Below are 22,203 nucleotides of genomic sequence, written 5' to 3' on the forward strand. Positions count from 1 at the left end.
GCAATTTCATTTTTTAGTTCTTTCTGAACTCTTGGGTGCAAACCATCTGGCCCAGGCAATTTTCTGCTCTGCCATTTGTCAATCTGCCCTATTACATCATCCAGGGTCACTGTGATTTGATTCAATTCTTCTGAATCATCACTATTACATACCATTTTGGGCACAGGTACTGTAACTCCCCGAAACCCTCTTCAGTATAAACCAAAGCAAAGAATTCATTTTGCCTTTGCACTATGACCTTGTCTTCTCTAAGTGCCCCCTTTTTTTTTTACCTCTATGACCAGCTTCTTTTCAAAATCTTTTTGTCTGCCTTATCAATGATTTACATCTACTTTGCCAATGCTTATGCTTTTTCCTGTTTTCTTTAGTTGGATCCTTTTCCCAATATTTGAAAGAAGTTCATTTGGCCTCTTTCATCTCACCTTTTAATCATGCTGGCTATTATTTGGCCTTCCTTCCAAATTTTCTAATGCATGGTATACATCTGTTTTGAGCTTCCAATATGTTATTTTTAAACAATGTCCACACCTGATATAAATTCTCTATCTTTGCAGCTACACCTTTTAGTTGTTTTCTAACTAATTTCTTCATTTCATCAAAGTCAGTCTTTTGAAAATTAAATGCTAGAGCAGTAGATTTCCTTAATGTCCTCCCTCCAGTCATAAACTCTAATTTGATCACATTATGATCACAGGTGCCAAGCAGCCCCACTACCATTACCTCTTGCACCAAATTTTGTATTCCAAAAAGAATTAGGTCTAAAATGTCTCCTCCTCTCATCAATTCTGAAACCAGCTCCTCCATGAAGAAGTACTTTATTTAATCTAGAAACTTTACCTCTTTAGCATGTCCTGATATGACATTTACCCAATCAATAGTGGGGTAATTGAAATCTCCAGTTATTACCTTGCTGCCAAATTTGTTAGCTTCCCTAATTTTTGTTAGTATTTCATTTTGAACAGGTAGACAGTAGTATAACCTCCATCATTGTACTCTTCTATGTCCTATGGAATTTACACCCATAGAGATTCTACTGTGAATTTAGTTTCCTGCAGAAACTTTATCCAATTGGACTCTATACCATTCCTAATATAAAGCACGGCCCCTCCCCCACTAAGTTGATCCACTCCGTCATTGTGATATTATCATTATTTTTTTCTGGGGACAAACACCCCAGTATAGCCAAAAAACAAACAGGGTAGGAGAAATAGGCTGAGGGGTTAGAACAAAATGAAGAACTATAAAAGAGGTGGGATGGGAGGAGAAACTTGTATTTATTACTTTTTTCAAAGTTTATTTCTGGGAACAAAACACTCCAGTATAACTAATGAAAAAAGAGGGTGGGATACCTATGATGAGACCCAAACAGCAAACACAGAGGCACCAAGGCTCCTATGCTAGTACATCATAGGCATGGTAGGTAGGCATATTAACTGCATGAGACCCAAGATGGCATATGGGGGCAAGGTAGGTGGCAGAGCAGCAGTAAGACCCCTAAGGTGTCTGGGGCATGGCAGGTAGACATGTGGGTAGCAAGACCCCAGTTTCAGTCTCTCTTACACATGTTGCTGCAATGAGTCCACAATCTGCAACGCCTCTGCTTGCATTCCCTTTTGTTCATGGAAGCCTCATCCCTACTCAATCATCATGTTCCAGTGGACAATTCATTCCTCTTCTTCTTTACAGAGACATCTACTCTACTACCTGAATAACTTTGAAATCTAGTCGACTAGATATGAATATCGTCAGTTAGGTTCCAGTCAAGTTTAGTCAAATAACTTTAATTTAAACTGTGACATTGAAAGAATATCACTGGTCAAGCAGTGGTTAGGTCAGAAGAATAAACCACCTCCTGATTGGGCCTCATGGCCCAATCCTCTTCCATTTCAAAGATCCCTGAGGTCCCCCCAAGGCCCTCAAAATGAGAATTAAAATTGTGAATCCTTATGCCCAAAGAGCCCTCCTTCCCCCTCCCCTTGCCCCCCAAGATAAAACATTTTATAAGGGCCATGGCATTAGAAGCTGTCTCCTCCCCTTCCACCCTTTCCACCCCTTCTTACCCTCCTATTCCTCCCACCCCTCCTCAGACCTTTACTTGGAAGCCAGATGTTCAGATCGTGTGTCTGGATCCTGGTACATCTAGTTTTGCTCTAATAGTAAAGCTGGTCACATAAGATACCGGCGTTACTGTCAAAGCAATACTCTGGAAGCAATACTAGTCATTTATGTGAACAGCATTACCATCAACGAAACAATAGTCTTGCTTGGAGCTGAATGCAAAATACGAATTCCCGGTGTCCAGTAAAGGTTTGGGAGATACAGATGGGTCTATTAATCAAGTTGCTTTACATAACTTAGGGCCTGATTTACTAGAAGGTAGATTTTTAGAGTCGTGTGCAGGCGTACATGTGCACGTTTGCCGGCGCGTACACATGGACGCGCCAATTTTATAACATGATCGTGTATATGCGCATGTTATAAATTCCACTACCGGCATGCATGATTTTATATCGATGTGTGCATGTGCGCATGAAAACCATCTCTTGCGTGTGAGTGGGGGATTTTAGTAGATGCGCACAGCGACATATTAGGGCTTATTTCCCTGTTCCCTCCCAGTTCGCCCCTGTAAAGGAGCGGACTTCCTTAACACCCTACCTAACCTGCCTCCCTTTTACCCTTCTAGCCCTGACCCCTAAAACCCCGCTGGCTATCCTACAATTTTTTATTTTACTACTTACCCACAATCCATAGCAGCAGCAGATCCTAGTGCGTGTTTGTGCATGACTTGGACTGGCCCGTCCATACCCCCTCCCACATCCTACCCAGACGCTACCCCAGCTTGCCCCTTTTTGCAAAATCCTTTCCAATGCACGTACCGGGAGATACTCATGTGGCTACTGGCCTCTTAAATTCCGCACAGCCTGCGCGTGTCCCAGTCACATGCGTATCTCCCGGATTTGCCACGCATAGGGCTTTTAAAATTTGCCCTTTTGGCTGTTCTGCTGTTCTGAGTCTATGGAAAAAATTCTTAGTAAATGAGGTCCTTAGTAACTTGATGGACAAGATGAATGTTGTATGTCCTCTTGTCCTTATTTTTCTTTACATTTGAAGAATATGATAATTTAGTAAGATATACATGTTTCTGTAGCACACCAGAAATTAGTGAATTTATAAGCTGAAATCATAGAAAAGTAAACAGATGAGCAAGAAAACAATATGCAACTGTAATTGGCAATCTTCTACTTAAAGCTAGAAGGAAATGCCTATAGCTAGAAATCAAATTGAAGAATTGGATTGTTTTATTGCCCAGGTACATGGTCCAGTATCCATTATAGAAATCAAGGTTTTGAGTGAGCATTGCCACAGAGTTATGCTTCACTACTGTATTTTGGTAAGCTATAGTATCTTACTTTGATTATAGCAAGATCTCCCTCAGATTCTGAAAAACTGACCATGCAGCATGATTCCTTAAAACTCTGCTGAAGAAATGTCTTGGCACAGGAAACCGCATTTGTATTTCTAAAGTTTTATGATTTTAAAGCATGTTAGGATCTTTTATGGAATGAAAAGATATGTAACAGAACATGAAACAAAGTCTATATCTTGCAGTTAACTGACAACATATTTTTCAGATGTTTTGGTGAAGATGTCTGCATTGCTGTCCCAGATATAGATGCCTATGTAATGGTACTTCAGGCTAATGAACCCAAGATTACAATAAGTGGAATGGATCACTTTGCTAGACCAGCTACAGAATTTGAAAGTGCAAGAGGAGTGGCTCTGTTACCGGATATCAGAATTGTCAGTACAGTCACCAAAATGGAACAACAAGTGCCTTCTAAGGAAGATACCACAGGTTTGTGTATTTGATTTCATCTTTTTTAGCTTGATATTCAGCTCCAATCAGCCGGATATGTTGGGTAAGTGGATAAGTGACAGTGTTTCAATATTTGTCCACATTCAGTGGCTGCCACTTAGCTGGATAACTATGTGTCCAGGTAGATAGTTATCCAGCCAAGTGGGGACACTCTTGGAGTGTTCAGGGGAGGAGCTACTTATTCAACTAACTTAACCAGATAAGTGGCATTATTCAAACTTATCTGCCTAAGAACTGATTTTCTAAACATTTTTTTCCGATAGACACAGAATGAGAGTAAAGCCTTTGCAAACCAGTCCCTAAATTAGCTGGATAAACATATCTGGCTAACTCAAAATTATCCAGTTATACTCAGTGGTACAGCTGTGCTGCTGAGGCCTGGCTGGGTTATCCAGATATGCTTATCCAGCTAACTTTCCGAGCAGAATAAGTTTTGAATATCTACTGCTTTATTTTTAGTTATGCATTTAAATAGTCTGTTCACATTTTAATCATTTCCTCTAAATTAATACAAAGTAATCAATAGAAATGTTTACTGTATTTTTGATTTGTCCAAAATGTGATGCGATTAAACTACTCAGCGGCATTAATATGAAGTAGGATGATTTAGTAAACCCCTTAGGTCATCGTAGCTCATGACTATTTCCTATGCTGACATACTGAATAGATAATGTTTATATATTATTGGAGAAACAAGTTTAGCTAGACTTATTCCCAGAAAGTGAAGTTATTTATAACATCTAGTGATAGCAACAGCTCACTGGAGTCACATACATGGCTTATATAACCTGAGTCATAAGTGCTGTCAGAACAATGTCTGGAAAGCATTCCAGAACAAGCTTCTGACCATGCAGTGCATTGGACTGGACAAACATGACACCGGACTGTCACTTAGTATAGTTATTAGCAAAGATTAAAAATGATAAAGAACCAATTCCAAAGGAGAGGAGGATAAGTTATATGATATTACCAAGCTGCTATTAGCAAATGAACATAGATACGTAATTTCACTTTTTCCAATAACAAGCATCCTGAATAGGAACATTCAGAATGAACAAGCTCAAAGTGGTTTTCAAATATATAAGGAATAATGAAGAGCAATTCCAACAAGTAGCAAAACTCAAATGAAAAATTCACAGATGTCCATTTCTAATGAAAATTAAACATGGAACAGAAGAGAGAAAGTTAACCATAAAATGCAACAGAAAAGGGATCCTGGTGAGGTGAGAGCTGGGCTTTAGCCTGAGAAAAGACCATGTTGCTCCAACAAACTAAAATAGTGCATCCCACAAGATGAAACATCAAGGCAGTAATGCTTGATGAATGTATGAGGTCAACACCATGCTGCAGGTTTGTAAATCTCTTCTAAAGAGATTGATAGATTAGCAGCCGACCCTGCAATTGTCTGAAAAGCATTGACTCTACCTGTCGTCTAAATTCAATCCTGCAAAAGCGACAATGAAAATTGCATTGTGCTAATCAGAGATGGTGATTTTATGTGAAGCTTTTCTCTCAGAAAAAAGTTTAATGAATCATTTCGTAGGAAGAGTCATTTTCAAGGTATTTCCATGGATAAAATGTGCTAAACCCACGGACATGGCTTGTTTTAAAATTGTCCACCCATTTGAAACAAGTGGGTAAACAGGATGAATGAGCCTGCTTTTGTTTCATTTCAAATGAACCAAAAAAAACATTAACCAAAAACCAAAAAACATTAAAACAAACATGTTTTAATGTTTTTTGCTTTCAGCAACTAATGCATGCTATTTATGAAAAAACAAAGAAACAGGCACACACAAAAAATATAGCCCCAAAACAACCCCTCCTCAAAAAAAAAAAATGAATTAAACTGAAAATGAAAAAAAATGAGTGTGCACATCCCTACCAGATTTATGTGTAAACTTACGAATGTCCTGTATGTTTGCTTGGACTGAGCAGAGGCATTTTCGAGGGAAGTGTTGAGAAGGGATTTAGACTTTCCTGAATACTTTTGGATTTCACTAAAATTTACTGTGCACAAATTAGCAAGTGTAATTGTGTTCAGGTATTTTTGGTGGAATAATTTTGAAAGCAAATTTGCACATGTACATTTTCTTTGAAAATTGGTGTAGGTTATGCACATTTTCAGGGCCGGCATGTCCATTAGGCAAACTTCGGCGTTCGCCTAGGGCACAGAGCCGTAGGGGGCACCGAAGAGCAGCCACGTGGTGCCGAGAAGCAAACAGTTGGCGCCGAAACAGGTAGGGGGAGGCACGGCCGAGGAGGGAGCGTGACTGGTGGGGGGGGGGAGCAGCGCAAGGGTCTCCTAGGGCACCCAATACCCTTGCACCGGCCCTGCACATATTTGCCAATCTTCTTATGTGGGCTGTTACAAAATTAACCCAGTGTGTGTGAATATTTAACAGTTCAAACTATCTATATACCTATCTATCTATCTATATACTAAAGACAATCAATTGTATATAATATACAGTATATAGTTTTATATTTAAAAAATCAGCATTTACAATAGCTCATGCTGATATATATATTGCATTGGCTTGCAAATTACTCAGGTTAACTTGAAAAGACAGAGACAAATGGTTCTTTTTTTCTCTCTGAGGTTCATTTGCTTCTGTTATTTACAGTTACACTTTTTAATAAGAAATGAAGGACAATTCTCAGGATGTAGTAGGGAAGGAGATTAAAAAATAAAATCAAGGACTGGCTCAGCATGTATAGCACATCCTACTTTAGTTGGCAAATAAAATACAGAAAACTTGTGACTACAATTTATTAATATGCATGAAATAGGTAAAAATATAAGACCATGTCTAGTTTTGACACTTATTTACATACAATATATTTTTTTTATCTCTGTAGCTCATAAACTTGTCGTGGTAGAAGAAATGCTTCATAACTTGGATTTCTGTGATATTTTGGTAACTGGAGAAGAACTAGATCCCAAATGGGAATGTTTGGAGCTTGATCACAATGAACTTCTTGGAAAACATCTGGATGCCACAAATTCTACAACAGGATATTCCATCTATGGTATGTATATCTGATTGCAGTCATAGAGGGTAATTTTCAAAGACATTTCTATGGGTATAACAAATTTTTTTATCCATAGAAATGGCCTATTACAAAATTGTTTGCTTGATGTGTGGGTAATCTTACTTGTATATGGCCTGTAAATGCAATAGATTACCCACAATGAGCAGAGGCATTCTTGGGGATGGGGTTGGAAAGGAGTTTACACTTATATGCACACTTTTTCATTTTCAATAATATGCATGTAAATTTCCCCCCACATTTTTTTGACCATATTAGCAAGTACTGCATAGATATTTCTCCCAGGACATGCAGGATGGTAATCCTCACATATGGGTAACATCATCAGATGGAGCCCTGTCACGGAACACTTTTGCAAAGTTTCTAGAACTTCGACTGGCACACTGAGCATGCCCAGCATGCCACTAACCCTGCAGCCAGCAGGGGTCCCCCTTTTTTTCTGAGCAGCTGTTGCCTCACGGTTTAGGAGCTCTGTGAGAAATTTCTCATAACTTTCCTCATGGAACTATTTCAAGTTTATCTTCTCCAAAAATCCCTCAGCAGGGTCCCCCATCGCGCTCCATTCCCTCCGATGCTCGGTAAGTGTTTCTTCCAATACTTGTGGTCAGTTCCTGGCGGCTTACCACTTCGATGTCCGACAGTCACCAACCACGCGCCCACCAAATTTTAACATGGCGACTGGGTTTAGAAAATGTCCCGAGTGCCCGAGGACCATGTCCATAATGGACCCGCATGAAGTATGTTTTGTGCTTAGGCCTCTCGCACGATGATTGTCAATGCTCTAGTTGTGCACAAATGACCCCCAAAGGCCGTCACACTCACCTGGACAAAATGGAGCATTTGTTTGCTTCAAAACAGACTGCTCCATCGACACCAGTTCAAGCGCCACCAACCATGGAAGGTCCATCGACCTTGGAGATGATTCTCCAGGAGCACCATGGACAGGGTGACCATCCATCACCGATTCTATCAAGGACATCAGCATCATTGTCCTCTGTGGAGGGGAAACATCGACACCGGCACCGACAGGCGCACCCAACCAGTGCCGGCACCAATACCGCAGCGGCATCGACTTCTATCGAGTCGCCTGTGAAGAGGGCCCAGGGAGAGGAGCCCCCATACTCCTCTGGACCCGGGATCCCTAGGTGTTCCCCACTGATACCAGTGCTGGGAACCGAGCTTCCGGATAAGTTCTTAGAGGTTAAATCCATAAACTGCTATTACGGTAATTAATAAGCAATAGTAGCTTGTGAGCTATCTAATGTTTGGGTATTTTCCAGGTAGATGTGACTTGGATTGGCCACTGTTTGAAACAGGATATTGGGCTTGATGGACCCTTGGTCTGACCTAGTATAGCATTTCTTATGTTCTTATGATGCACTCTACCTAGCTACAATCAAGCTAGGTAGAGAGTACATTGTACAAATCAACTCCTATTTTATCTTTCATCACTCCAAATGACAGAAAATCTTCACTGATGTCAACTTTGCTGTTTGTACCTCTGACTGTGTATGAAAAACTGCGGTGCAAAACCTACCCCACACCTCACCCTGAGTTAAAAGTGCCCTCTCTACAGTGGTATAAAATAGTAAACTTACATGTTGGCCTCTACAGAGTCTCTCTCTCTCACCCCTCTTGCGATGTGAAAAATAATGCAGGTATGATAGATGTATCATGTGTTGTGGAAATTATCCTAACCACGCTCCCCCCCCTTTTTTTATTGCAGGTACTATTTCTGCTATATTTATTACATTTTGATGAATCCAGGGGATAGCTTGGTCCACTGAAATAGGTCTAATTTGTAGAGCTTAATTTATTCAAAAGCACACAACACTGTTAAATAGATCACAAATATTGATGGAAGAAAGTTTCCAAATTACATAGTTGGAGCTCTTTTTTTTTTTTTTTTTTGCCCAAGTGGAACAGCCTCCCAGTGGTAGTGGTGGAGACAAAAACATGGGATAAATAAAGTAGATCTCTAAGTAGGTGATGAGAATTATAATGCTAAATTAATTGGCTGGATACGCAGACTGGATGGGGCATAAGGTCTTTTTCTGCCGTAATGTTTCTATATTGCAATGTTTCTTATGGGTGAATTGGAAGCCTTGGAGGAAAGAGAAAAGAAAAATTTAGTGAGAATAGCCACAGTTCAACTGCAAAGGTCTCTGGTCAAATGAGACTTTGGGCAACTCACAAGAGATGCGAGTAATCATCATGAGAAGGAAGAAACTGGACAGATGGTTAAAACTACAAGGCAAACAATATCGACCCTTTTCAAAGCAGGTGATAGTGACTTAGGTGAAAAGAAGAGCGTGTTCCCTGGTAGGTCAATCAAAAGTGTCCAAGCAATAAGTAACTCTTTCTGATTACAAGTATCTGTTGCTAGCCACAATGCTAAACGGAACTGTCTGACTTCTGGTAATAAAATGGACATGCTGGACCTATGAGAGGCTAACTGCAAAGAGAGATCAAGAGATGCTGAGGAGATCAGAGAGGTACTGGACAACTTGCAGAGATCACCCTGTACAGAGTCAGCTGGCCACTGATTTCTGAACAGCTTAACTCAGGTAACATAAATACTAGGTGGGGTTAGATACTTCTAGCCAGCCACTCAGGTTAAAACTAAGAAGGGTGAAACTTTATCAATAAACACTGATAAATCTTTATTTCCTTATTACTTCAAAACCAGTAAAGGGGGATCAGGAATGGGAGGTGTCAGTTTGGGCCTGGCTTTACAAAAGGATGAACCTAAAATGGGCAAAAAGTGGAAAAAAAAATTTAATAGTAAAATAAAAAAATAAGATGCTAATGATTGAAGACCTAGATAAAAAGTCAAGTCTTCACACGTTATATATATCTCAGGTAGTTATTCTCTTGACTAAGTGAGAAAGGAAAGGCATTCCACAGGAAATCTTCCTCCTGGCAGCTAAACACAGTATGATAAGTCATCTCCAATCTAATGGAAAGAGAAGAAATAGTGAGTACATTCAACTGAAAAGACTGAAGAGCTCACGAGGGCTTGTATTTAAGCAGGAGGTCTGACAAATAGCTAGGACTGTCCCTCTGTAAGAACTTAAAGAACATAGTTGGGATTTTAAACTTAACTCTGCTTATTACAGGGAGCCCAGGGCTGGCAGGAGCATTAGGCGGACACCTAGGGTGCTGGAAGAGGGTGGGGTGCCGTATTCTGACATAAGGGAGGCATTTTTGAAAGCAGTGAACAAGGGTGGAGAGGCGTGGAGCTGAGAGAGAGTGTGTGGTGTGTGGCGAAAAATAATGAGAGAGAGAGAATATGAATCACCACCTAGGGCAGCTGCAGACATTTGCGCCAGCACCGAGGGAGCCAGCAAAGTTGAATCAGTAAAGAAGCTATATTGTTGTGCTTTTTTGCTTTGAAAATATGTAGCCACTGTCTTTTGAAGAAGATAAATATGTGTAAGCGAGATGGCTGGCAAACCTTGGTAGAATGCATTGCAAGATTAAAATATGAGAATGGAAAGAGGCGTCAAGATGTATTTTCTCGATTAATTACCTGAGTCGGTATATGTAATGAAGATTTTTAAAAAATGAGGTGGGGACCACAGAAGAAATCTGTGCATGGAGAATTTTGAATCTAGTTTAATCTCCAAGCTTGTGATCATATCTTAAGGATGAATATCCACATCTGAGATTTTCATATAGCTCTCTGTTTTATTTCAAGTGATTTTAGATTTTGGGGAATTACAACTGTGCACCTTTCATAATGATGATATGCCTTGTTTATATAAATTTCATCTCTGGAGATGATTAGACATACATACTGTATCAGGTTGTTGAGAACATGAGGATAAATTGCATGGCAAGTCCTCCTTCACTCAGTTCAAATGGACAAATATATTCATTTTTGTTTCACCACTACTGTAGTTATCTAAACTAAAGCATCACTTTGCCAATCCATTGGCTTATTTATTTACAACTTACCTAGGGCACCTTTCATCAAGAAATACAAAGTATTTATTTATGTAATAACACTCATCTGCTAATCCATCAAAATGAGCTTTGTACTATCACCAGTACTTTTCAACATTTACCTCAAGCCACTATCACAGCTGATCTGAGTGTTTGATATAAAATCCTCACATTTGTGCTGATGATGTCCAGCTCCAATTACCAATGGAACTGAACTCACAAACAGCAATCAAAGAAAAGCTCAGTACATGTCTCACAGTCAACCAAGAGTGGACTAAAAACAACCAACACCATCTGAATCCCGGTGAAACTGATATTCTCTGGTTATATGACACAAACAAGCAGGTTCCTGATCTGGAAATCCATTCAGAATCTTTGAACTCCACACAGAATTGCAGGTTAAAAGCTGCTGGACTCCGAATTAATCTTGCTCCCACAAATCAGGCAACATTAAAGATCTGACTCTAATAAATACACACAGCAAAGACTTCATCCTCTCTTCGAGAGGGAGAGCCTAGACACATGCCCCAGTAGACACATGGTTGGTCATTGCAACACATTGTGTAAGGGTTAAAGAGCAAAGGTCCTTTCCAAATCTCTGGCCGACAGAAAGCTCCGCTGCACGAGTGATAGAGGGATGCAGGCCACATGATTATATCATACCTGTCCTACAAAAATGTAACTGGCTATCTGTCCTCTACAGAACAAAATTTGAAATTCTGATGCCGATTCTCTAGGCTCTGAGAGGAAATCAATGTAGCTACTAGAGATGTGAATCGTGTCCTCGATCGTCTTAACGATCGATTTCGGCTGGGAGGGGGAGGGAATCGTATTGTTGCCGTTTGGGGGGGTAAAATATCGTGAAAAATCGTTAAATCGTGAGCCGGCACATTAAAACCTCCTAAAACCCACCCCCGACCCTTTAAATTAAATCTCCCACCCTCCCGAACCCCCCCCAAATGACTTAAATAACCTGGGTGTCCAGCGGCGGTCCGGAACGGCAGCGGTCCGGAACGGGCTCCTGCTATTGAATCTTGTTGTCTTCAGCCGGCGCCATTTTCCAAAATGGCGCCGAAAAATGGCGGCGGCCATAGAACAACACGATTCCACGGCAGGAGGTCCTTCCGGACCCCCGCTGGACTTTTGGCAAGTCTTGTGGGGGTCAGGAGGCCCCCCCCAAGCTGGCCAAAAGTTCCTGGAGGTCCAGCGGGGGTCAGGGAGCGATTTCCCGCCGCGAATCGTTTTCCGTACGGAAAATGGCGCCGGCAGGAGTTCGACTGCAGGAGGTCGTTCAGCGAGGGTTCCGGCGCCTCGCTGAACGACCTCCTGCAGTCGACCCCCGCTGGACCTCCAGGAACTTTTGGCCAGCTTGGGGGGGGGCCTCCTGACCCCCACAAGACTTGCCAAAAGTCCAGCGGGGGTCCGGAAGGACCTCCTGCCGTGGAATCGTGTTGTTCTATGGCCGCCGCCATTTTTCGGCGCCATTTTGGAAAATGGCGCCGGCTGAAGACAACAAGATTCAATAGCAGGAGCCCGTTCCGGTCCGCTGCCGTTCCGGACCGCCGCTGGACACCCAGGTTATTTAAGTCATTTGGGGGGGGGGTTCGGGAGGGTGGGAGATTTAATTTAAAGGGTCGGGGGTGGGTTTTAGGGGGTTTTAGTGTGCCGGCTCACGATTCTAACGATTTATAACGATAAATCGTTAGAATCTCTATTGTATTGTGTTCCATAACGGTTTAAGATGATATTAAAATTATCGGACGATAATTTTAATCGTCGAAAAATGATTCACATCCCTAGTAGCTACCTGAGAAAAAAGCTTTCTTTCTACAAGCCTGCCAGAGCCCTCAGGAGCTTCCATACCAACTCTGCCAACGAAAGAACTCCAAAGAACAGGCAACTATAGAGAAACGTTCTCGGGAGCAGCACCTGCCCTAGGGAATCAGATGAGCTCCACCAAACCCATGACTGATCTCGCTTTAGGAAGCTCTTCCACCGTCCTTTAGTAACAAACCCTCAACTTCCTCCACCCTGGAAGCAGATGAAACACAATCCCTACATGCATTGCAGCTAAACCAACTGCTCAGTCTGCTTGGTGCCATATGTGAATGCTTTGTCTTCTGTTACAACTTATTGTTTTCAAAGATGTTTTATTTATTGGGTGCTTTGAACAGGCTGCTGTAACCTATTGTTTTCTATTTTTACCTAGCTTTTGCCTGTTGCTGATTGGTTTTCAAACCTAGTCCTTCTCTGCATGTATATCTAGTTTATTCCTGTTGTTAGTTTCTTCTGGTTAGTCTTTTTTTGAAATCTTGTTCAGGCTAGATTTGTTAAGCTGCTATACCCACAGGTCTCTGACTGTATTCTAATATTATGTACCCTGCCTTGGGTGACAGAAAATATGAAATGGACAGCCATCAATCAAATAAAACCAGAGCAAGAGTTGATACGGTACACAATAAAAAAAGGGCAGTGAACCCAAGAAGAAAATAATTAAGGGAGTTAAGTATTAGGATAGGGTTGTTTAAAGAGAAGAGTTTTCAGTTTTAGCTGAAATGAGTATCTTGGACATCTGAAGGGAGTTTATGTAAAGAAAAAGCCCTATGGCAAGAGGTAACCTGTTTATTACATTATGATTTTGAGTGAAGAGAGCAAGACAGAGTGTAATGACAGACAAGAGCAGAAAAGTAGTGTGGAGCAAGAACATGTACACGTTTTAAAGTGAAAACAAGAAGCTTAAAAACTGTTCAGCACTTAATAGGAAGCCAGCAGAGTGAGCAGGAAAGTGGTCTAATGTGAGAACGGCAAAATAGTTGATAAAGAATCCATGCAGCAGAGTTAATGTTTGTCAGGCTGCTATCATAGTGAATGAGCTGAGTTTTAGAGAATCTGTGAAATTTGTTTAATGTTCATGAACATTGCAAGCAAAATCTTTTGAGATCTGTGAATATTTATGAGTAGCAAAGTTATTAAAGATTACTATTCTGTATCACTGACTGCCTTTCCTCTGGCAGGGAGTTCGAGTTCATTTGGCTTTTTAATAGGGCCATCATCAAGTGGTCTTCATTATGTCAGCTTCCTTGTTATATAAAAATTTAGCAGTGATGAAAGTTAATGCTTATTGTTCATATAAATCAGCGATTCCCAACCTGGATGCACACCTAAGCCAGTGGGGTTTTCAGGATTTCCACAATGAATATGCATAAGAAAGATTTGCCTATCCTGGATCTGCAATGTATGTAAATCTATCTCATGCATATTCATTATGGATATCCTGAAAAACCTGACCGGTTAAGGTTGCCTCCAGGAGAGGGTTGGGAAACAGTGATATAGATAAAATATTTCACAGTCCCCATCTATAATAGCAAAAGTAATGAAACAGGGTAAGCATTTAGAAACTTCCAAAACATATTTTCCCTTTGAAATGAGACAGAAAAAAGATGGCAATGTGGATGATTGTTTACTAGTGCTGACTGATTTTAATTACTCTCTTAACTCAAAAATAAATAATTTCTTCTCCAATTATATTCATAAGGAATTTGCAACCTATCTATGCAATCAAATATATTTTACAGATTTTATGTAACACTAACATGCAATCCAGTTAAAATGAAAACCATTTTATTTACTAGTGATGCACTGATGACATATATGATGCTTTATTTCAGAATAAACCCATTGAAATAGCAACATTTTACTTTCCTTCAAGCTAATGTTGCTTCCTTTGAACTATAAAACAGGTAGCTTGCACCACTGAAACATACTGCAAGAAAAGAGAACTTCAGAAAAATCTCTGTAATGGGGGTTCAGTTGTGTACTACAACATGTTTCATTCCATTTATTGGAGAACACTACAATATCAATTGTTTACTTTTAGATGCTCTATTATGATAACAGAGGTGACATCTGTCATACTTCAGATTTCTCATTAATCTTTTCATCTAGGTGTGGATTTGATGAGGAACTATGAGCAAGTCCTTCACCAAGTTCGGTACCGCAATTGGCATACTTCCTCTAGCTCTGAGAGAAAGTTTAGGATCAAGTGCTCAGAACTAAATGGACGCTACACTAGCAATGAGTTTAACTTGGAGGTCAGTACTGCATTGGCACATTTTTCTTTTAAGCTATGGTTAACTCTAGTAGACAATGGTAAAAATTTACCTCTCAAAGCTCTGGGACAGATCATGCTCTGAATTAGGGATGTGCAATCGTTTTTTGACGATTAGGAAATTCGTACAATATTTCCTAAATTGTCATGGATCGAGAAACTGATAACGATTGCATTTTCCCCAAATTTTCATTAAAAAATCGTTTGTCGGCTTAGTGCATGCTAACTCCCGTTAGCACGCACTAACAAAAAGTAACAAAAACTAACAGTTTTTTGTTAGTGCACGCTAACGGGAGTTAGCACTAACAAAAAAATGTTAGCTTTTGTTACTTTTTGTTATTTTTGTAAGTGCGTACTAAGCTGAAAAATGATTTTTGACAAAAAAAAATGCCGATCTGCGGGAATACGAGATTTTCCCACGGCCATGCAAACCCGAAAGTGGAAACGATCGGGCACCCGATGCACATCTCTACTCTGAATATCAGTGCTTCAGGTGAGCTCTAAACAAAGATGCCAATGTGATTACTATTGGGTTTCAAAAGCAAGTCATGTATCAAAAAGGCTTTTGTTGCCCATCATATTCCTTTTTACTTTTCAACTTGACACTGGAGTAGTGCAAGTAAGTGAAAAATATTTCATCTCAGTGGCTTCTCTGAGTTTCTACTATATTCTTTCAGTCACAATGTGGGCAGCGCATAATGGCTGCACCCATTTAAACACCCCCCCGTCCCCCCCCCCCTCCCTGAGATCCTTACCTGCCCATAATAATCCATTATCATGCTGTTTAGGTTCAAGAGTTCCTTTTATTGTTGGTCACATTTATTTATTTATTTATTTATTCGAGGTTCTTTATATACCGACATTCGTTTAGTAACATCATGCCGGTGTACATTCAACAAAACTTTAGCAGCAGCGCTGGAACAGATAGAAAATAGCGGCAGTGCTTTACAATTAATATTCAACTTAGAAAGGACATTAGGAGATTATAACAAGGAAAAATTGGATCAGGGAATGCAAACAGGGAAGGGGAGGGAGAGGGAAAATAATGGCTGCAGCCCAAACATAGCACTGCAAGTTTGCACAATAATACATAAAACATCGTAACGAACCTAATCAACAACATTCCTTAACCTAAGGCTAATATATAATTAGGGTTAACTCCTGGTGACTAGCACCCCACTAGCAAGCGATGAACCAGCACTGCCGCTGGAGAATGTTGGTAACCCGGCAGTAGAAGCTGTGGTAACGTCGCAGACACCTGGCCGTCATAGCCACAGGGGCTTCCTGCGACCTGACCGTGAAAGTCAGGATCTTCGGTCGAACTCCCTCGGTGCCCCCACCCTCTAGGCCGATGAAGCTTTGAGGGTCGGGATCCTAACCTGTTAGGCTGCTAACCCGCTCATAGTCTGCCTGCTGATGTGCTCCTGGGCCGCTGGCCCTTGCTAAAGTGAGAGGTATAATCCAAATAGGCCTAGCTAATGCGCTGGTCACCATGCCACAACGCCAAGGGCTGCAACAGGTATCTAAGGGTTCCCTAAGGTACAGTAGTAATGGGAGGGCGGGTGGGAATGCTGATTCAGCTGGTGCTGGGCAGTGAAAAGGGGGTTGCTGCCGCATGGCTTCACCCTTTAAGACCCTGCCCCGGCCAACCAAACACCGTGTCATGGCTAAGGTCTACCCACATCCTTCCCCTGAGCGTGATGAGAAGGAAAACGTTACATCTTGATTTGAGTTGGATAAATTGGTTTTGACTATTGGAAAGCCAAACAGGGGAATCTAATTAGGTGCTTGAGACTTGCTTATCTACTATTCTTGCTCCTCCACCACCAGAAACTCTACTTGCGCTAGGTGCCAACAGCATTAATGAGGCCCAAACATGAATAGGAAGGCCCTGCTGTATAATGGATTTGGCCCTGCACCTAACTGTTAGACTTCAATCCCTATGAGTGCAGGCTCAGGCCACAATTGGCAGACACCAGGCCCAGACCATCAGACTGGTCCCTGCCAGACCATGACAAAATTTAACACAGGCCTGGGCACCAACCATAATATGATACTACAATCCCATCAGGCTCCACCCCTTTTTCCTAGACCACTAGCTTCAGTACACCATCATGACAAAATTACAATTACAATAAAATGCTCTCCAATGATTGTCAGACACAAAAGGCATATTGAATATATGTAAATAAAAAGAAATGTAACACAGACATCCTACTCTACTAACAATTATTTTCACTAGACATAATTGCAAAAGGACTAACGCAGTAACATGAAGGGAGGATGGAAGGGAAGCAGTTGTAAGGTAGGGACAGCAGAGGGAAAAACAAAGGAGTGGGTTAGAGGCTTTCTTTCCCTTTCAAACCTCATGCCCATCCTTCCCTCCTTTGGACCTTTATCTCTTCCTGCATCCTTTCTAGGGCCAGCCACAGGTGTAAAGAAGCATGTGGCCTGAATGGCCTACAGTATTGATCCCTGAAGTGGCCACCTGGCCATGTGGTCCTGAACCCCAAGTGGACCCAGAACAAGGAGGTACAAAGGAGTAGGGATTGGGAAGACCCCACTCTCCACCTGGCCAGCTTGCTTTGCTATGTGGAGGCACAGACAGAGGACCAGAACAACAGGGGATAGGTTGCCCTGATTCCCCCCAACTCTGGTGAGTCAGAAGGGGACTTAGAAGACGCTCCATGTTACAGCCAGCACCTACATATGGGGCTGCTTGGCACAGTTTTTTATACACCTTGCTAATTTTATACCCAGTGTCTTCCTGATCAATGTAATCCTTTTGGGGGGAAATTTTAAAACTGCTCACATTGATGCAAAGTCCATGCATACTTTTTACCCACAGTTTTCCATCAGTTTTCAATGGGAATGTATGGATTGACTTTCACTTTAAAAATTGCTTCAGCTAAAAAAGTATACATGGTTATTTGCACTTGGGTAGAATTTTGCTTGAATAGATTTGAAAGTCTAATCTACATATGTTCATTTCCTCCCCTGACCTAAACACAATCCTGGTGATTTCTTCCTCTCAATGCACCTAAAAGTACGTACCTCAAAAAAGTCATTTTAGTTACATTGAGGGTGGACAATTTTTAGACATCCAATAAAGCAAAACTCTTTTATCTGTATAAATTGCTTTAAATATTGTCTTTCCCATCAATGCATTATAAACATCACATTGATTAGCGCTTGTATAGTAACCTTTGGGTTATCTTCCTATTTAGAATATTATGATCATGTTAGCAAGGACTAGGGATTTTATGTAGATGAACCAAATGTGAAAAGTGTGATGAATGAGTCAATGTTTAATTCAGGTCAGCTGAACTGAATGGGCGCACTCCCCTGAAAAATCTAATTTCTTTTTGACTCATTCAATTTGGTTCCATTAAAATCTATGAGGGAAGTAGAGCAATGCATTTTTTGGAATTGAAGTCAGACATGGCAGAGCTGTATGGGGATGGGACAAGGTAGGAATAGGACTAATCATGTTTCAGCACTTTTTTAAGCAAACTGTCCCAGCTGAGAGCTGCATATGATGAATTCATCATAATTTTAGGTTACAGTGAAACTAAGAGTACTGTGAGCAGTCACCATTTTGTTCAGTCCTTTCTTTGTTGTATCTCAGAGACAGAAATTCTGAAGCTTCCTATTTCAAAACTTAGAGTGAAAAATAAGATAATAAAAATAGATACAGGCTAATTTTAAAATAAGCGTGAGTGCTCCCATACACATACATTTTGGTGTGCGAGAGGAGATATGCACAAATTTTAAAGCATACGTGCATTTGTGCACGTATGATTTAAAATATGCCTATCACATGTAAGTATGTTCCTAATTTTAAGAAGTTACTCAAGCAAACCTACTTTGCGTATCTTTCATAGGACTTTGCTGGCTTTAATGTGCATTTTAAAACATGCTCCAATTAGCCAGTCAATCTCGAGGTCATCCAGACTCCTCTGGTTCTTCATCCTGCATGTCCCTCAGTTGATCCAGACCCCTCACCCTGTCATATAAACCCCAAAACATGAGATTTACAGACTTGCTCCTCATCAGGAGCAGCAGTAAGTTATGCAGTTAATAAGCCACTGTGCAATGCGGCCTCCAGTTTTAAAATATGAAGTTATACGTGTAAGAGTTGGTCTTGCCCTGGGATACCTATGCCCAGCCTGTTCTCTACCCCTTCTCTGACCTCTTATTTATTGCTCGCGCACGTGCATATACGCGCACAAATCGTGACTTTTAAAATCCACATTGTTCATGTGTAGCCCACATACGTGCATATGTGGGCATTTCAGTGTGAGCAGTGCTTTGAAAATGTGGTAAATAGTGTGCAGGAGCAAACAAAGAGTCACTCACTGACATTGTGCCTAGTTGCACTTTGGGGTGCTACCTAGTAGCAAGCATCGTCAGCTCAATCATCACCGTGCTCTATTTGGGAAACAAGTGACCTCTGTTCTGTTATCTCTGTGTGTCCAGACTGGGGTGCAGAAACATTATAACACTAAAAGCCCTGACCCAAAGTTGATCTGTTTTAATAAATTATTCATTTCATTGTCGTCAAGATGCAAATCTGGCAGTGGGAAGGAAAAGTGGGAAAGCTCTTCCTCTAGATAGACTTGAGGCTAGAACAAGCCGCAGTGGTGATGGTAAGAGGTGTAGGATGAGGATCAAAGTCCTCCAATCAAGATCAGAAGGGATTGTTTAAAGAAGGGGAAACCAGCTAAAGAGATGGGTTTGGCTGAAAAGGTGGAACAGCAGCCACCTGCACCCATCTTACTGTTGTTGTGATTCAGGCAGTGGCCATACTAAGTGGGGTGAAGGGGTGGGTCATCCTGGGTGACAGCCAAGAGGGGGGTGCCATCCACTGTTTCCTCTAAAATGTGTATGTGTGCTGCCACATGCAACATTTGTCGCACCAGCGCAGGAAGACCAGAGTGGCCATAGTGGAGCTCATCCCACCACGGCCCGAAGAAAACAAAAGATCGCCAAATCTCCAGGTGCTCCTTCTCCTTCCTGCCCATGCGGCCCTGGAAGAATAACATTGCTGTAGTCATGCAGGCAGGAAGGAGGAGGAGGAACGTCAATCCCTGGACAGAAGAGGAGCAGGGTCTGTAGCAGGGCTGCCGTGGATCCCACCTCGCAGCAGCCCAAGAAGAGAAGGCTCTGTAGCGGGGTTCCTGAGGAGCCCATCCCATGATGATCCATGAAGAGGAGGCTCAGAGGCGAGAGGGAGGCTGAGGCCCTGTACAGTGTATGTGTATGAGTGGCTGTGTGGGAATGAGAACCTGTATGTTGTGAGAGACTGAGAGACAGAGAGACAGCATGTGAGAGCCTCTATGTTTGTGTGAGAGAGCATATCAGAGTGAAGGCATGTGTGTGAGAGAGAGAGACAGACAGAGAGTGAGAATGAGAGCCTGAGTGTGTATGTGAGAGACACAACATGTGAAAATAAGAGCCTGAGTGTGTATGAGAGATACAGTATGTGAAAATAAGAGCCTGAGTGTGTGTGTGAGAGACACAGCATGGGAAAATAAGAGCCTGAGTATGTGTGAGAGAGACACGGCATGTGAAAATAAGAGCCTGAGTATGTGTGTGAGAGACACAGCATGTGAAAATAAGAGCCTGAGTGTGTGTGTGAGAATCAGTGTGTGAGCATGAGAGCCTGTGTGTGCGTTTGAGGGAGGAAGGGAAGAAGAGGGATGGAGAGAGATGAAAAAAAGAAAAAAAAAGAGATACTGTAAAAGGAATTTGGAAGAGATCAATAAAGGGAATGTGAAAAAAAAAGCCTGGGTCCAACCAATTAGAAAACTAACTTCAGACAGAAAAGGTAAAAAAAAAAAAAGAACTTTTAGTGATTGGCATATCTTATCTTTGGGACTGTGCATTGCATATTTGTATTTTGTCCTTTTGGGCTTTCCATTTTATGTTTGTCTGTGTGTTTCTGTTTCAAATTTGTAGTTCCATTTTCTGTATTAGGTAAGGCTCTGTCTATGTTCTGCATGTGTAACTGAGGTGCAGTATTTCTGCTGACATGTAGTTTTTTTGTAGGCTTTATAGCAATACAGCTTGTTCTGTTAATCCTAGTAGGCAGTGTATTAGTGTTCTAGGGCAGTGGTTCTCAACCAGTGTGTCGCCAAGCACATGCAGGTGTGTCGCCACATTTCCCGGTCCACCGCTGACCCAGCTGCACCCCCTACCCGTGCAAAATAGGTCCTCTACCTGGGCTTAAAATGCTGATAGCCCGGACAGAATGCAGCAGTACTGCTGGAGTCAGTGGCACCGGCATGCTCTCTTCTTCCTGCTCCCCCTCCCCCCACGGACCGGAAGAGGAAGTGGTGAGCAGCGGGTGCGTGCGTGGGAAGAAGAGACTATGCTAGTGCAGGCAGTGTTGGCCCAAAGAAGAGAAGAGGGGCGCGGCCTGAGGAATGAGCAGTGCAGTTCGGAGAAAAACGAAGAACAACATCAACCCCGGCGGCCGATGGGACTCCTTTCTCCGCGAGGGCTGAAAGTGAAGGAGGTTGCTGCTGCCTTTAGGTTTGGAAGTGGAGGAGGCTGCTGCTGCCGCTAATTTGGAGGGGGGGGGGGGGAGAGTGAGTGAATGAGCAAGCATGTGTGTTTGAGGTGTGTGTGTGTGTGTGAGTGAGACAGCATGCATGTAAATGATTGAGAGCTTGTATATGTGAAAGGGAGTGTGTGTGTGATTGAGAGCCAGTGTGTGAGAGATAGCATGAATGGAAGTGTATGATTGAGAACCTGTATGTGTAAATTTGTGATTGAAAACCTGTTTGGGTGAAAGAGTATGCGTGTGTGATTGAGATCCTTTGTGTGTGAGAGAGATCATGTGTATGTATGATTAAGAGCCTGTGTGTGTAAGTAAAAGAGAGAACATGTGTGTCTGTGTGTGATTGAGAACTGATTTAGGTGAGGGAGCATCTGAGTATGTGATTGAGAGAAAGAGAGAGAGCTTGTTTATAAGTATGTGAATGAGAGTCTGTGTGAGAGAGAAAAAGACAGCATGTATGTGTGCAATTGAAAGCCTGTATGTATAAGCGTGAAAAGACAGACAGCATGTGTGTAAATGTGTAATTAAGAGCCTATATAAGTGAGAGAGAAAAAGCAAGTGTATATGTGAGCGATTGAGAGCCAGTGTGAGAGAGAGAGAGGATAAAGTTGTAAGCGAACCATCCCTCCTCCTGCTAATTGAAAACCAGTA

The 22,203-nt window shown here is 41.7% G+C and overlaps 1 protein-coding gene across 3 annotated transcripts in view; it reads left to right on the forward strand.

Moving 5' to 3' along the window:
* CLSTN2 (calsyntenin 2) overlaps window positions 1-22,203 on the forward strand; it is a 1,635,505-nt gene that overhangs the window by 1,572,322 nt on the left and 40,980 nt on the right. For all 3 annotated transcript variants that reach the window (XM_029615596.1, XM_029615595.1, XM_029615597.1), the window contains 3 exons: window positions 3,633-3,856; window positions 6,740-6,910; window positions 14,825-14,970. In XM_029615596.1, the coding sequence (XP_029471456.1) occupies window positions 3,633-3,856; window positions 6,740-6,910; window positions 14,825-14,970 (541 nt within the window). The remainder of the gene's footprint in view (window positions 1-3,632; window positions 3,857-6,739; window positions 6,911-14,824; window positions 14,971-22,203) is intronic.

Source organism: Rhinatrema bivittatum, chromosome 9 (genome assembly GCF_901001135.1).
Source record: "Rhinatrema bivittatum chromosome 9, aRhiBiv1.1, whole genome shotgun sequence".
In the NCBI taxonomy this organism is placed as follows: Eukaryota; Metazoa; Chordata; class Amphibia; order Gymnophiona; family Rhinatrematidae; genus Rhinatrema; species Rhinatrema bivittatum.